Genomic DNA, 13,181 nt, shown 5'->3' on the forward strand with positions numbered 1-13,181 from the left:
GAGAAGTGGCAGATGGAGTTTAACCCTGACAAGTGTGAGGTTATCCATTTTGGAAGGACAAATATGAATGCGGAATACAGGGTTAACGGTAGGGTTCTTGGCAATGTGGAGGAGCAGAGAGATCTTGGGGTCGATGTTCATAGATCTTTGAAAGTTGCCACTCAAGTGGATAGAGCTGTGAAGAAGGCCTATGGTGTGCTAGCGTTCATTAGCAGAGGGATTGAATTTAAGATCCGTGAGGTGATGATGCAGCTGTACAAAACCTTGGTCAGGCCACATTTGGAGTACTGTGTGCAATTCTGGTCGCCTCATTTTAGGAAGGATGTGGAAGCTTTGGAAAAGGTGCAAAGGAGATTCACCAGGATGTTGCCTGGAATGGAGAGTAGGTCATACGAGGAAAGGTTGAGGGTGCTAGGCCTTTTCTCATTAGAACGGAGAAGGATGAGGGGCGACTTGATAGAGGTTTATAAGATGATTAGGGGAATAGATAGAGTAGGCAGTCAGAGATTTTTTCCCGGGTGGAACACACCATTACAAGGGGACATAAATTTAAGATAAATGGTGGAAGATATAGAGGGGATGTCAGAGGTAGGTTCTTTACCCAGAAAGTAGTGGGGGCATGGAATGCACTGCCTGTGGAAGTAATTGAGTCGGAAACGTTAGGGACCTTCAAGCGGCTATTGGATAGGTACATGGATTAGGGTAGAATAATGGAGTGTAGGTTAACTTCTTAAGGGCAGCACAGTAGCATTGTGGATAGCACAATTGCTTCACAGCTCCAGGGTTCCAAGTTCGATTTCGACTTGGGTCACTGTCTGTGTGGAGTCTGCACATCCTCCCCGTGACTGCGTAGGTTTCCTCCGGGTACTCCGGTTTCCTCCCACAGTCCAAAGATGTGCAGTTGGGTGGATTGGCCATGAAAAATTGCCCAAAATTCTATGATTAACCTAGGACAAAAGTTCGGCGCAACATTGTGGGCCGAAGGGCCTGTTCTGTGCTGTATCTTTATCTATCTATCTATCTATCTATCTCTCTATCTCTATCTATCTCTATCTATCTCTATCTATCTCTCTATCTCTATCTATCTCTATCTATCTCTCTATCTCTATCTCTATCTATCTATCCCCACCTCAGAACCCGCCAGGGTTTGCCCCGGGGCGGGGATGGGGACAGTAACATTTTGGCCCAGGAACCCATGGTCATGGTACTGAGCGTAATGTTAGGGTTGGAAAGGTGGAGGCATTTCCTAATGTAGGAGAAACATGGAAGACTAGATTTGGGGAGGCTCAAACATCACCAGAGGTCAGAACAAGAAGGTGTTTGGCTATATACTTATCATAGTCTCTTCAAGCCACATTGTTCAAGCTGCTGTTTATAAAGCTGTATAAAACCATTGATGTCACTGTGCTGCAGATTTCACATTTTGATTAGGCCCCTGCCTTCCTGAGGTGGTCAACCTCAATGTTGCTGGAATACCGGCAGTTAACTTGGCTGACGTGGGGTCTGGGGGCTGTAAACTGTAGGAAAGCAGTAGCTTCTGCCTGGCCATCATTTTAGTTGGGAGTTTCTGTTTTTCTTGTGTTCATCACGCATCAAAAGGTGAAGACAATATTCTGAGTATCACTTGTAAAAGACTCACATTGAAGCCTTTCATCATCAATTCATCAGGACATTCACAAGAATATCAAATTTATATTTCATGTGGAGAGTGCTGATTGGTTGGCAAATGGATTCTGATTGGTCAAGACATTGCCTTTGGGGACGAGGACCCAGGTTCAATCCCTGCTCCAGGTCACTATCCATGAGGAGTTTGCACATTCTCCCTGTGTTGCGAGGGTCTCACCTCCGCAACTCAAAGATGTGCTGAGTAGGTGGATTGGCCATGCCCCCTAATTGGAAAAATATAATTGGGTACTCTAAATTTAAAAAAAGACATTGCCTTGGAGAAGGAACCAGAGAATGGCTGTTACTTATTTTGTTTAGTTGAAACAGGCACAACGTGTGCATGTTTTTTCTATTTGCAAAGAACAGGGCCCTGCGCATTAATATTTTGGGCTTCCAGCATGCAAACACTACAAGCACAACTGGCAACTTTAAATTGGTTGTCAGCATAATTCTTAAAACACCCAAGATTATTTAGCAAATGTTGTTTAATCACAGAATCACATCTAATATTTGGACTGTGTGTTTTGAGTTTTGCAAGCACGAGCTGGTTGGGTGCGGTCAGTACCAGGCACGTTGTGAACAGCTGAACACCACGTTGCTCTACATGTTCCCCCTTCTGAGAATGAGGGCAATCTCCTCTTTAAAGACAGCCCAGTTTTGTCTGACAATCTTTCATTCCAATTCACCTGGGATAGCACTGTTGTAACATCACTGAAATTGGCTGTTGGGATTTGGACTGTATACTAAACCCCAGATTAAGAAAGTTCTTCTTTAAGAATGACCTTATTGGCAAAAAGGACAATCACTAACTTAGAATGAAAGCTAACAAGCTTTATTGGACAACAAAAAATAATAATTAATATTCCAAAGTTCAAGACATGGCAGAATACATAAGTTCAACACGTCAGTATGTGTTTCTGTGGATCCCAGGACTTCTGTTTACAAACATCACCCACTTCAAAGAGAGTTAAGTGCTGTCAATTTTCAGCTCAGCACTTCAAAATCCCTCAAGCGTGAAGGGGGTGATGGAATGCACTTAACTCTCTTTGATGTGGTTATTTTGGTAAACATTTAGTTACAGAACTTGGAGTTTAAAGGAGATGAATGAAGCAAGGCTGACACCTATGTCTGTGGAAGCTGTCAATCACAGCCCACTAGGGAAAATGAATAAATGGCTTGGAGCTAAAGGATCTGAGGGGTTTAAATATAGATAACTGCTTTTCTCTTTCCAGATTGTGGTGCTTCCTCTGCCTGAGTCAGCAGGTGTATGCCCAGACGAATGTTACAACAGTAGTTTTTTTCACTGTTCCTGTCTGAACAGCACTCTAGCTTCCATGGCAGCAGCTCCTAATGTTTATCAGCTGCAAAGGCTTTCATTCCATCAATGTTCAACTGGTGTACAATCATCAGAAGCACATAATGCGCATTTGTGCACAGTATCCTGGGAGTTGCCAAGGCTCCTACATCCTGAGTCATTTCCCAGGTGTCTCACATGTTCAAAGCGTCTGAGCATCTTGAGGGACGGCTGTTTGGATTCAGTACCCACTGACTCATGACACCTGAGCATTGGCCTCAGAGTGTTTGGGAGGAGGGGTATAATCCAGCTCATAGCTCCACACGGTCCATAATCGACCAGACCATTGGCATTCGGAAGGTGTGCTTCCAATGTTTGGACCTCTAAGCTGCAGTATGCTCGAGATAGCGTGTCTTGCATCATAATTGTGTGTTACACCTTTCACAACCTGGCACTGCAAAGGGGTGATGGTGATCCCTTGTCAGAAGGAAAAACAGGAGGATGAGAACTCCTTGGAGGATGAAGAGCAAGAGGACGAGGAACCTGAGGGACAGTTACCACAGGATGAAGCTATCGAAGAAGCGCAATGTGGAAGACATGCCCATACCTCTTTAATTGCCACCACATTCCAGGAGGAATAAAGTGAAAGCAATAGAAGATGGCCATATTCCTCCTGCTCCTTAATGTCATTCCATTGCATTGAAATCATCCTCCCTTCCAGGTCTTGTCCTTTCGCACCACCACTGAGGTGCCACTAAAGGGCAGCACAGTGGTTAGCAATGCTGCCTCACAGCTCTAGGGTCCCGGGTTCAATTCTGGCCTCGGGTGACTGTCTGTGTGGAGTTTGCACTTTCTCCCGTATCTGCGTGGGTTTCCTCCGGCTGCTCTGGTTTCCTCCCACAGTCCAAGGATATGCAGGCTAGGTGGATTGGCTATGCTAAATTGCCCCTTAGTGTCCAAAAGGTTAGGTCAGGTTACTGGGTTATGTGGATAGGGTGGAGACGTGGTCTTAATTGGGGTGCTCTTTCCAAGGGCTGGTGCAGACTTTATGGGCCAAATGGCCTCCTTCTGCACTGTAAATTCTATGAATCTCTCAAAGCTGGACTGCCCTCACACAATTGTGTGCGTTGAGCAAAAGGGGTGACAAGTGCATTAAGCACACAATTACAATAAAGCTCTTAACACATCCCTCTGACATCACATAAGCGTGCAGATACTATCTTCTGTGAGGTTGACATCACATGAATGTTAATGTTACAAAGGAAATCTCACTGAGTGTGAGGATGGCTAAATCTCGATATGAGGATTAATTTGTACATAGTCACAATGTCTCCCGTTGACCAAGCTATGGACATTAACAGCAAGCTGTTCTCTTGCAGCCCTTTTGAGTACCAAATACCTTGGCAGTCCCTGCCTCTGACTGGTGCGGGGACGTGTCAATGAGGTGTTCTCCAGTCAGTGACGACCCACTGAAGTGTGTCTCTGCGCTGGTGGGCAGTGTGAGTGAGTGTAGTGACGGTTAGAGGAGGAGTCTAGCAAGGGTACGAGCCTGAGAGCTCGGGTGACAGCCCCGCTGCCGTTCACCTCGAGGAAGTATACAATGAGTCCAGCAGTGGAGTCATCTGTAAAAATTTGGAACCAGCTGAGGAGGCACTTTAAACTGGGTCACATGTCAGTAATGACGCCACTGTATGCGAATCATAGGTATACGCTGGGGGGTGGGGGGGAGCTGCCTTCGTTCCCTCAGGTGCTGAAGCTTTTCGAGAAAATGTTGCTCCCTGATGAGGGGGGAATGGTAGGATTGAGGATATATGGGCGGCTGGGGGAGCAGGGCATGGGCCAATGAGAAGGATCAACTGAAGTGGAGGAGTTGGGAAGGGGGATAGGATGGGGAAATTGGTGTGAAGTTTTGCGCCGAGTGAAGGGGGTCAGAGGACGGCTTCAAAGTGCGGTGGAGGCTGTTCCTGGCTATATTTGAGGAGCTGTTTGTCGTGGGGAGGGTGAGGAGTAAATGGGGAAAAAATGTAAAAACTGTATATTCTGTTGGATGTTAAGATAACGTTGAACATCTTTGGAATAAAATATCCTTCAAAAAAATCCATGAAAATCATTTTTGTACCTTCTCCAGTATCTCTAATTTTTTATAATATGGGAACTAGAATTGTACACAATGCTCCAAGTGTTTTCTAATCAAGGTTAGTTACAAGTTTAGCATAACCTCACTATATATATATATCAATTATATTATATTATATTAATCTATGGAATTCCTTGCCCAGTGAAGCAGTTGAGGCTCCTTCATTAAATGTTTTTAAGATAATGATAGATAGTTTTTTGAAGAATAAAGGGATTAAGGGTTATGGTGTTCGGGCCGGAAAGTGGAGCTGAGTCCACAAAAGATCAGCCATGATCTCATTGAATGGCGGAGCAGGCTCGAGGGGCCATATGGCCTACTCCTGCTCCTAGTTCTTATGTTCTTAATTCTATCCCTTTAGAAATTAATCTTCTTTAAAAATTGCTTTGTTCCACTGTTTTCTTTCTTTTAAAAAAAAAATTAGAGTACCCAATTAATTTTTTCCAATTAAGGGGCAATTTAGCGTAGCCAATCCACCTACCCTGCACATCTTTGGGTTGTGGGGGTGAAACCCACGTAAACACGGGAAGAATGTGCAAACTCCACACGGACAGTGACCCAGAGCCGGGATCAAACCTTGGTGCCGTGAGGCTGCAGTGCTAACCACTGTGCCACAGTGCTGCCCCCATGATTTTCTACTCCATTTAGATTCTTGTTTTCCAAGTAATATGTGGCCACCTCATTTTATCAAAATGCAATACCTCACACTTAATATGTTGAAAATACTTTGACAAATACATGCCCATTCTGAAAGTTTATTGATACCGTCTTACAACCTGTCGTGATCCTTCTCAGTATTGATTATCCCCCAATTTGACACCATCCACAAATTTAAAAAGTTTTTGATTAATAAAATCAAAATTGTTAATATGAATCATGAACGCTGATCCTTGTGAGAACCCGACTTCCTACCATCTGCCATTATGAACACTCTTTCTTGTTTTCTACAAAAGCAAAAATACTGCATGTACGGGAAATCTGAAGTTAAAAACAGAAAATGCTGGAAATGCAGGTCAGACAGCACCTGTGGGGAGAAAGTGTTAACCTTTCATGTTGATTATGTCCTTCTATCAGTGTTCTCAATTTGGTGACTTGTTATCTAATCTGCTACATGGTTTAGCCTTATTTTTTGGTCTATTATGTGACACCTTATTGACTGCTTTTTGGAAATCTAGATGGTTTACATTGACAGCATTACTCTTGTCTACTCATTCAAAGAATTAAATAGGTTTGTCATGCTAGATTTTCCTTTCTGAAATTCATGCTATTCAGTATATTTTTGATTTCCAAATATTTTTCTATTTTCTCTTTTAGCAGAGATTCCAGTATTAAGCTGACCGGTCTGAAAGAATATGCACATTTTCTATCTCCCTTCTTAAAACAGGTATACCATTAGCTATTCACCAGTCTCTGCCATTACATTTGAGATATTGGCATTATTTGCATTGGAGTGGGGAAGATTAAAAACCAATTTAAATGTGCTTTTAAAGCAATATATATGTTGGATTTTGATAGAGTCAATAGGGAAAGACCATTTCTTCTGGTTGGGTTGGGGGTCAGTAATAAAGGATGATCAGTTTAAAATTATTACAGAATGATGAGAGTGTTGAAAAGACATTTTTGTATGCAGCTGTTGAGTTATGGACTATTTGCATCTTAGGACAAAGATTGATGTACTCGGATTAATTTTGGATTGCCCTCACAAAGAGCCGGCATAGCGATGATGGTCAAGTGGCCTCCTTGTGTAAGCTGGAAACTTCTAAATTTTTATAGAACTGGTTCTTTTGGTATTTGAAATAGTTAACAATCCATCACAATTTGAAGATCAATGGTGGGATTCTCCATTCCTGAGACTAAGTGTGACACCGGGGCAAGATTCGTGGACTTCTACGACAGCAAAACTGGTGCCGCACCTGGACCGATTCAGCGACCATTGAGAGGCTAGCACTGGCACCATATGGAACACAGTCAATTTCAATGAGAAAAAGCGTGGAATTCGCTGGGTCTGTGATTGACATTCAGGAGGCTGACAAGCTGCAGCTGCATATACACATTACACTCCCCACACAAATTAATCCCAGCCAACAAGATCACACTGGGGGTGCTGGAGCCCACCCATCCTGCTGATGAGTCAGCTGGGGCGAGAGGGAATACGACCTGTGGCCCTAAGTTCATAGCGGGCAGTCAGTGGCGTGCAGAGCTGCAGCATGGTGTTCTGAGCCTGTCCACTCTGACTCCACAACCTCCTGGCTACCCCCCACTATTTCCCCCAACTCTGGCAGAAGCGCCCCATCATGCGGGACGACTGTCAGCAAACTATGACAATGTTGGACACTTTCCATTCCTCTCTGTCTCCATCAGCAGACACGGCGCCTGTTTCACAATTTTTGAAAGCACAACCTCGTTGTTGGGAATTCGCCCCAGTGGAGGCGGAGAATCGCGGAGGCCCCGGAGAATACTGGGTCAGGCCAACGAATGATACGCCAACGGCGTTAACTGTGCATGTGTTCTGGAATGCATTGATGCCACTGTCGAGGCAACGGAGAATTGTGATTTGGAGTGAAATGCCCTCCATGATTTCGGCGTCAAAACCAATTCTCCGCCCAATCCCATTTCCTGATTCCGGCATCAGCCGACGGAGAATCCTGCTCCATAAATCTAAAGTTAGCAAATAATGTTAGTAAAGATTAAGAGTATTTTAAGACTAGATAAAATGTGTCATTAATCTCATATGAACAACTAAGAACATAGTAATTTGAAAAGAATATTTGTTTGCAGAAATTACCTAGGGCGCGATTTAACGGAAACACTTCTAAGTGTCATTTTGGGTGGGTTTGTCAGGGTGTTTCCCATTGGCTTTTTCGGTGAGATCCACGCCAGCATTTACTCACACTTTGGGTGTGATATACCAGCCACATTGCGCCTGAATGTTAGCACGCCTGGCGCAAGTGGCCATAGATGCTGGGAGACCCCGCTCCCGAGATCTATGAAAAGTCTATGAGTTGAGGGGCATGGGGGTGGGGGTAGGAATGTGATCTTGGTTAACGAGTTGCATTTGATGCATATTTAATTATAAAAAGGGCAGCATGGTAGCATGGTGGTTAGCACAATTGCTTCACAGCTCCAGGGTCCCAGGTTCGATTCCCGGCTTGGGTCACTGTCTGTGCGGAGTCTGCACGTTCTCCCCGTGTCTGCATGGGTTTCCTCCGGGTGCTCCGGTTTCCTCCCACAGTCCAAAGATGTGCAGGTTAGGTGTATTGGCCATGATAAATTGCCCTTAGTGTCCAAAATTGCCCTTAGTGTTGGGTGGGGTTACTGGGTTATGGGGATAGGGTGGGGGTGTGGGCTTGGGTAAGGTGCTCTTTCCAAGAGTCGGTGCAGACTCGATGGACCGAATGGCCTCCTTCTGCACTGTAAATTCTATTCTATTCTATCTACCCGGGTTGCTACGCCTTACAAGATTTGACCTTGAGAGACATCACAATGTAAACCTGCATATTAGAGCAAGATAGCTAGTCTCACTCTAATATGCAGTTCCCTGAGATAACCAAGGCATTGATATCTATCTCCTTCGCTTCAGAGACCTCAGGTGAGCACTATTTAGTATTGATCCCCACAAACAGGGATCAGGTGAAGGCACTCGTGGGGATCTCCAAGGGGTCGGACCCCCCCAGGTGCTTGCCACCTGGGCAGGCTGGCACCCTGGTACTGACAGCCTGGCACCCTGCAGATGCCAGCTGGCACTGCCAAGGTGCCCAGGTAGCACTGCATCACCAAGTCGTGCACGATGAGGCCATTTGACCATGTCCTAAGCTAACTTTCTTAACAAGATAGTTAACAGGGTTACATTTCAATTAGTGATAATTTTAATCACATCCTAGCCAAAACACACTGAATGAAGCAAATTCTTCAAATATATAAATTAATCATTGCAATATGGTGATGGAAGAGTTAAAAAGGGCTCCTTGGTGATAATGTTTACAATGAAACTTACATAATCTTTGGCAGAAACCCCTTGCAAGAAGAAAGAAAATTATACCCAGCAATAAAAATATATGAAGCAAGGATTTTCGCAAAAAATGTTACTAAAATTACGAGTTCTATTGTGTAGAGAAGTCAAGACACTTTCTATCCCATTAAGTAACAATGTTAACCACTAGCTAAAATGTGCTGTTAACAAATTTAACAAAAATTTAAAAGAATGTACTGCTGCATTGCATGTTGGTGCAATTTCGAACAAGACAATTAATATTTCATTAATATTATGCAAATAGCAATTTTACAAACACTAATGCTTATTGAGTGAGGTTATTGCCAAGGAAAATACTGGTGAAAGTCAAATTATTATTGGCAACAGATTACTAGTGGTTGCAAATGGAAAAATTAAAATTGAAATGGATAATTCAAAAAATCTCTTGACCAAATAAAAAGTGAAGTTGTTTGCTTTAAAACATTGAGGCATGTTTGTATGATATTTCTGAATCTTTGCTTTCATTTGCACCATTTCTAGTAGAATCAATTTGAAACAACAGTTATGCAGAAGTACCTCCTGGTACCGTCAAAAAATAAACAATATATATTAATCTTTACTTTCTGAAAGTTTATAAAATCGTATGCACTACAAAATGAATAATAAAAATGCCAGAGTATCCAGGTTAATGATAAAACATCCGACATTCATTGAGGCTGCACTTATTTCATTTTTAAAATAATATTTTTGGGTGATATTCGTGCTGAGGAATGCAATCAACCCCCATTTTAGGCAATGACTGTCAGCATTTAATCCAGGATTAGTGTAATAGAGTACCATTCACTCTACTCTGCTCCAAACCGCCTAAGAGCATTTGCTGATACAGGATTTTACCCACAGTTGCCACACAAGGAATTTTGTAAACTCTGAAGTGTCGTTTAGTGCCCAATTAGGGACAACATGCCGATAAGGAACTGGACCGAGACTGCAAACCCATTTCACGCAGGACCCTTGCATTCACCAGGGACTTTCTATAGTTACTCATCTGATGAAGGGATATACTCCCAAAACATCAGCCTGTCTTTGCTCTTTATGGATAATAATTGACCTGATGTGCATATACCAGCTTATCTTTTTATTCCACATGAACAGATAGTTTTCCATTATGCATGACATATGTTAAATTTGGTGATTTAATATTTGTTTGCAGCATTTTACAGTTTGGCCCTTTTATAATTGTATTTCAAATACACAGTTCTCCTCTTGAGCTGAAATAATCACAATATTGCAAATTTATACAACATGGGAGACCGGAGACCGACTCTTATGCTTAAAAATGAACAAGAAACTGCTTCGAGTTAACTGCTGTTCAGCACATGCACTTTACAAAATTAGCTGAATGATTACGTAGAATACTGGAAACAAAAACACCACACACAGTAATGGAAACAAAATGTTACAGGGTTTTAACTAAATTATATGGTGAAATGGTCCAGTACTATGTTGTGAAACTTTTTATTGATTGCAAATGCATTCATTCGAAATATACTTTGTGACTAAAATATCTTCTGGTACTGTGCTCTTAAGTGATTTTCCATCTGCACATTGGATGCTGCATAGTAATTTTAAAAATAGCAAGACACATGTTTTGGTGTAAATATACTATTAAGTCATATTTCCAGGGATAGCCATCTATATTGTTTGCATTTTAAAATGGAACTTTGAAAAAAATTAATTATAGAACTGATATGTTAAAAATGCCATTGTAGGTATGTGTAAAAATGATCCACTGAAGTAACAGGGCCCACTGGGCTGGACAATGAGGACTTCTTGTGGTATTCTTTGAAATTACAATATTCAAAGTGTGTCATTTAGTACTAGAGTTGAAAAATTGCAATAGGAGGTAAAGGACAATAGACAGTTTCAATTTTGTACTGAAGTTCAATTAAGTTTACTCTGTTACTGTGGAACAACTTGCAACAGAAGTACAAATTTGGGACACAAAAATCTTGGGCGGGATTCTCCGCCCCGCCATGCACCACATTTTCGTTTCACCCCGCCGCCGGAATGCTCCGTTACACCGGCCGGTCAATGGGGTTTCCCATTGTGGGGCAGCCCTGCACCGTTGGGAAACCCCCAGGCAGCCGGCAAAACGAAGCATCCCGCCGGCAGAGAATCCAGCCCATAGTATTTACAAATAGGTTTTTGCAATATTCTGGAGAAATATGGATCCAGATTTTTAACATAGTCAAGGCATACTTGACAACATACAAAATTAAAAGCTTACTGTAAACTATAATTTTAAGAAGCAACACTAAATTCATCTCTGTACACCTTTATTAAAACAGGATTTCATTTGCAGGGCATTTTAAATATTACAGTTGAGAATGCAAGTAAATTATGCAATAGACTACACTGGGCAATGTCAATTATTGGTTAGTGATTCCTCAGTGTGAGCAAGAATACAGAACTGTAAGCTAATTCAACACAAACCTTAGTTATCTATACATATAGTAACTAACAAAAATAATGCATTTTATATTTGCCTAAATTTTCATCATGATTCAAAATGTTTACAGTCAACTAAAATAGTTTTAATTGTGTATTTTGCACAAAATTCTGTGGTATTGGCTCAGCATGAGTTATCATTGCTCATAATAAAACGTGATGTGATTCGACTGCATTTTAATTCTAGACTGAATTATAAAAGTCAATGAAGTACTTGCATTTTCCTTGTAAAGTGCAATCACGTTTTTCTTCAAGGATGAAAGTTATGTCAGCTAAATTGTCAAAAACTATCATTCAATAGCCAGGTCTCGTTAATAAATGTTCCAATGCACACACTAGATGGCATTTATTTTTTGCGGTGATACTGGCATGATAAATACATTCATTTAAAATACCTATACATCTGGGAGGGGGGTCATGGTATGTTTTTTTAATGCAAATCCTTTTCACTTGGACAATACATAATAGTCAACTCATCCAAAATGTTAAATTCAGCATACCTGAATGATAAAAGCAACTGACAAATAATGCATGAATAAATAAACCAACTACCACATTTTAAATAAGTTTATGAACTGTTTACAAAATAGTACAATATATTTTTGAAGGAGAAAATAACTAATCTCTAGAAAGGTAAAATGCATTTTGAAAGAAAATTCCTGAGTAGATATTTCATAAACCACGTACAAATGGTGTCTGCAGTTATTCATCTCCCTCTTCAAAAAGGAATATTTAGATGCCCGTATCGCTTTCCCTCCAACTTTGTCACATTTGAGATGGCTTCGAAGCACTACTGTTGTGTACCCTGGAAGAAATCTTTCCATCAGCACTCAGTTTTATTTTTCACAACTTAAAATAATTAATTTTATATTATGTAAACATACATATATTGTACTTTGCTTGGAACATTTATCACACAATTCTGTTATTCACCAATTGTTATTAACAAGAGTAATAATATAATAATGGTTTTCAATTATATGTATGCATTCCACTTACATTATCATTTCATGTCGAATTTAAAAAAAACTTTTAAATGTTTTTCTACATAGCCAAAATCCAATACTCAAAAGCAAAAAGCTACTATATGAATGCAAAATCCAAGAAGAACCATTTTGCTGAAGTGAAAATATTGACATACAACTTTTACTAGATGTTATTCTGCAAGAAGACAAAAATATTGATGTGGCTTTTGCAATTGGAAGTGCAATTTCTGTATCTCATTTTAATAATGCTATTAATTTAGAAAATAAAGCAATCTTTTTTTCTATTTGAAAGACGTTTATTATTCAAATGAAAAGTGCTCAACATTTCAAATTAAGAATTAATTGCTTCTCAGACTTTTGTTGATACCTATTGTTTTTTTTCTAAGGTGCACTGAATGGCAATTCAACGACATTTTTATTTTAAATTTTTTTTTAGATTAGCCAATTTTTTTCGAATTAAGGAGCAATTTAACATGGCCAATCCACCTACACTGCACATCTTTGGGTTGTGGGGGTGAGACCCACACAGACACGGGGAGCATGCGCAAACCCCACACGGACAATGACCTGGGGCTGGGATCGAACCTGGGTCCTCAATGCCGTGAGGCAGCAGTACTAACCACT

General features: G+C 41.1%; 1 protein-coding gene across 6 annotated transcripts in view; it reads right to left on the reverse strand.

The window, feature by feature from the left end:
- Positions 1-11,382: 11,382 nt before the first annotated feature.
- lrrc9 (leucine rich repeat containing 9) overlaps positions 11,383-13,181 on the reverse strand; it is a 276,603-nt gene continuing 274,804 nt past the window's right edge. For all 6 annotated transcript variants that reach the window (XM_038775862.1, XM_038775851.1, XM_038775870.1 and 3 more), the window contains one exon: positions 11,383-12,376. In XM_038775862.1, coding sequence (XP_038631790.1) covers positions 12,337-12,376 — 40 coding nt within the window. In that variant the 3' untranslated portion in view covers positions 11,383-12,336. The remainder of the gene's footprint in view (positions 12,377-13,181) is intronic.

This window comes from Scyliorhinus canicula, chromosome 2 (genome assembly GCF_902713615.1).
Source record: "Scyliorhinus canicula chromosome 2, sScyCan1.1, whole genome shotgun sequence".
In the NCBI taxonomy this organism is placed as follows: Eukaryota; Metazoa; Chordata; class Chondrichthyes; order Carcharhiniformes; family Scyliorhinidae; genus Scyliorhinus; species Scyliorhinus canicula.